At 51.7% G+C, this 4,136-nt stretch overlaps 2 protein-coding genes across 2 annotated transcripts; both read right to left on the bottom strand.

The window, feature by feature from the left end:
* Positions 1 to 285: 285 nt before the first annotated feature.
* Positions 286 to 822, bottom strand: LOC145954626 (uncharacterized). The gene has a single exon (XM_083069315.1). It carries the CDS (start codon positions 820 to 822, stop codon positions 286 to 288), a length of 537 nt encoding a protein of 178 aa, XP_082925441.1.
* Positions 823 to 2,841: 2,019 nt separating this feature from the next.
* Positions 2,842 to 3,630, bottom strand: LOC145954628 (uncharacterized). Its single transcript, XM_083069316.1, has 2 exons — positions 3,255 to 3,630; positions 2,842 to 3,191 (listed from the first exon to the last, which is right to left on the bottom strand). The coding sequence occupies exons 1-2, from the start codon at positions 3,628 to 3,630 to the stop codon at positions 2,842 to 2,844; spliced, it is 726 nt and encodes a 241-aa protein (XP_082925442.1).
* Between the last annotated feature and the right edge of the window lie 506 nt (positions 3,631 to 4,136).

Below are 4,136 nucleotides of genomic sequence, written 5' to 3' on the forward strand. Positions count from 1 at the left end.
TGCCAAACCTGCATACGATGCTCTTCCAGGTGAACTTCTGTACGTTCTCGGTGGTGATCTTGGCGAGTGGGCATGCCTCGATCCACTTGGTGAAGTAGTCGATTGCCATTATGAGGAATTTTAGCTGACCCTTCGCGGGGGGAAATGGACCGAGGATGTCCATCCCCCACTGGGAAAAAGGCCACGACGACATCATTTGGTGGAGGGCTTCGGGCGATTGCCGATGTGCATTGCCAAACTATTGGCATTCCTTGCATCTTTGTATGTAGGCTTGGCAGTCCGACTTCAATGTGGGTCAGTAATACCAACTCGGAGTACCCTGGTCGCCATCGAGCGTGCTCCGGAGTGCATACCACATATCCCTCGATGGATCTCCTCGATGACATAAGTGGCTTGAGGCTCTGTTAAGCATTTGAGCAATGGGGTGGAGATGCCGCGTTTGAACAGTTCATCTCCGACAATGACGAACTTAGCTGACCTTACCCTAATCTTCCGAGCTTCACCTTTATCCTCGGGTAGAATTCCCTCCTTTAGGTAGTTCCAAATACCTGTCATCCATTCCTGATCCTCACTGTCACTGGTGTTGACGACCTTATCATCTAGGTTGGGCGAGTTCAAAGTCTCCTGTATGATGGTTCGATGCTGTCCGGGGCATTTTGTGCTGGCCAGTTTGGACAAGAGGTCGGCTCTGGCATTCTGCTCGCAGGGCACATGGGGGATTGTGAACTCATCGAAGGAGGAGTTTAGGTGGGAGGCTACATGAAAGTACCTCTCCAGTAGGGTATCCTTGGTCTGGTATGCCCCACTAAGCTGCTCCACCATGACCTTTCAGTCGTTGTTGCAACTTACTCTCCACGCTCCGAGGTCGTGAGCCAACCTTAGCCCTACTAGAAGCGCTTCATATTCTGCTTGGTTGTTGGTCACTTTGAAGCCAAACTTGAAAGATTGCTTTAAAGTGACCTCATTTGGCCCTTCCAAAATAATACCTGCACCACCACCCTTGGAGTTGGAGGACCCATCAACATGTAAAGTCCATACCTGTCGTTCGTCAGCCGAGGTTGGAGTCAGTTCGACCACAAAATATTGAGTTTTCAAGGGGCCGCGACTTTCGTATTTGATGCCTAACTCGGACAGCTCTACTGACCATGCTATCATCTGTCTGGCGAGCTCTAGCTTTCTCAGGATTCGCTTGATCGGGTAGTCAATTTCTACGACCACCTGGTGACTTTGAAAGTAGGGTCGGAGGTGCCAAGCTGCGGTGACAAGTGCTAGTGCAAGCTTCTCAATCATCTGATACTATTTTTCCGTGTCTTGAAAGACTCGGCTGATGAAGTAGATCGGCGTTTGCACCTTCTGGTGCTCTTGCACTATGACTGCGCTGATTGCGCCTTCTGCCACGGCCAGGTAGAGGACGAGGTCGGCGCGGTGATCCGGCCTTTGGAGGATTGGTGGAGTCGTGAGGAAGACCTTGAAGCTCTTAAAAGCCTCTTCGCACTGGTCCGTCCACTCGAAGTTCTTCGGCTTTCACAGCAGGGTGAAGATGGGCCCTGCTTTCTCCGCCAACCTGGGGATAAAACGGGAAAGGGAAACCAACCTTCCTGTCAGGCGTTGGACGTCTTTCACAGTCTGAGAGCTCTGCATCTGGATAATGGCTTTGCATTTCTCCGGGTTGGCTTTGATGCCCCTGCTAGTGATCATGAAACCAAGGAATTTACCTCCCTGGATGTGGAAGACACACTTCTCTGGGTTGAGGCGCATGTTGTGGTCTCTAATCTGGCTAAACACCTCGGCTAGGTTGGTAGCATGACCTTCGGCTGAAGTGGTTTTGACCACCATGTCGTCAACGTAGACCTCCATATTCCGCCCAATCTGTTGGTGGAAAACTTTATCCATCAGTCGGTTGTAAGTGGCTCCTATGTTTTTGAGACCGAATGGCATCACTCGGTAGCAAAAGTTGGCGTGGTCAGTGATGAACGACGTGTGCACCTCGTCTGGTGGGTACATCATGATCTGGTTGTACCTGGAGTAAGCATCCAGGAAGTTGAGTAGGGCGTGCCCGGATGCTCCGTCAACCAGTCTGTCAATGCTTGGTAAGGGGTATGAGTCCTTGGGACATGCTTTATTCAGGTCGGTGTAATCGACGCACATGCGCCACTTCCCCGAGCTCTTCTTCACCAGTACCACGTTTGCCAGCCACGTGGTGTATCTGACTTCGCGAATGAAGCCCACATTCAGTAGCTTTTGTGTCTTGGTGATGATGGCTTCTCGTCTTTCACCACCGGCCTTCCGCTTCCTCTGGGCCACTAGTTTTGCCTCCTTGTAGATTGCCAACCTGTGATAGATAAAGTTAGCATCTATACCTGGCATGTCGGTGTTGGACCATGCAAAGAGGTCAGCGTTCTTGGAGATTTCGACTTCAAGTTGCCGCCGTAACTCCGGGTTTAGTTGCCTGCTTATTTTTGTAAACTATCCAGGGAATTTACCGACTTGGAGGTCATCAAGCTCGTCGATGGGACTTGGTCGTTCGTCACGGGATTCTGACCTTGGATCCAGGTCAGTGATATCAACCTGGGCTATGTGAGCTACGGTAGGGGGGTCACTTTTGTGACGCTCCTTGGATGGCGAGACCTTAAAGCTCTCAGTGTAGCATTGCCGAGCTGTTTTCTAGTTTGCTTTCACGGAGATGATCTTGCCACTACTCCCTGGGAATTTCATCGTCAGGTGCGGGGTAGACACCACAGCTCTGAGTTGATTCAACGTCGGTCTTCCGATGATTATGTTGTAGGATGTGTTGGCCTCGACGAAGAGGTAGCAGACCATGATCCTCTTGAGGAACGTCGGCTAGAATAGGACATCAGTCGAGCTTCCTTGGTCGATCAGCGTCTTGTGGACCTCCCAATTGGCGACCTCCACGACAATGACCATTGGATCAACCTGGTTTGGACAGACGCCAGTGTAGTCATCATCGGTGAAGGTGATTGGTGGTGTGGTGTGGTGCGGGGCTGAGGTAGCGGAGTGAACATTGTTGATGCTGCGCAAGTGACTTTTTCGTGCCGAGCTGCTAGAGCCTCCCCCTGCGAAACCACCTGCAATTATGTTGATAACTCCTCGCAAGGGAGCTGACCCTATTTCCTGGCTTACCTCAGCCTGCACCGCGCCACCAGCATTTTGTTGAGATCCAGAGGGTTGGTCTATACGAGTGTTGGAACCGTGACCTCGCCCTCATCCTCGTCCGTTGTAACCTCCTTGGTGACCTTGTTGCCGTTGGACGTATTGTCCGAGGTATCCCCCCTGGATGAGCTCCTTTATGCGATCTCTGAGTGTGCGACACTCCTCGGTTGTGTGACCATAGTTTCTATGGTACTGGCAATGCTTGGATTTGTCTGCACTATTGGGACTGTGTCCAGGTGGCGGCAGAGTGAGCAGATTGTTGTTGCTGGCCTCCTCCAGGATGTGTACTCGGGGCGCATTCAAGGGGGTATATAAGTCGTACCTCCCCCGTTTGTTTGCCCTAGCAGCCTTCTTAAACTGACTGTCATTGGTGACCTTCATCTTATCTTTGTGACCGTGGTCCAGCTTTGCCTGTGATTTTTCGCGAACCTGGTCACGAAAAGTAGAGAGCTCTTCCATCTGAATGTACCCTACAGCTCAGGCGCGGAGTTTGTCCATATCGAGGGGGGATCGTCGACACAGGCTATCGACGAAAGGTCCCGGCTTGAGCGCCATGAGCATGGCGTGTAGGGCGACCTCGGGGTTCAAGTTTTGGATTTTGACCGAGATGCCGGCGAAGCGCTCCATAAATGTCCTCAGTGGTTCGTCGTCGCCCTGTCTGATGCTAGCCAAGGCGGCTGATGTGACATGGTGAGGTCAGCTCGTCGCATACTGCGTCGTGAATCGCCTTATCAAGGTGTCAAAGTTGTCGATTGACCCCACCGGCAATTGTGTGTACCATGCCAATGCAGCTCCCTTGAGCGAGGTCGGGAAAACCCTACACAGAATAGCATCCTCATTAGTTTATAGGTTTACCTGTGTAATATAGAGATCGATGTGCTCGTCTGGATCAGTAGTGCCATCGTAGCGGTCGATGCTGAGAGGCTTCCATCCGAAAGGGAGGGGCGTCTCCATAATGCCGTCAA

The sequence above is a fragment of the Cajanus cajan genome, chromosome 2 (genome assembly GCF_000230855.2).
Source record: "Cajanus cajan strain Asha chromosome 2, NIPB_CcT2T_4, whole genome shotgun sequence".
NCBI classification, from domain to species: Eukaryota; Viridiplantae; Streptophyta; class Magnoliopsida; order Fabales; family Fabaceae; genus Cajanus; species Cajanus cajan.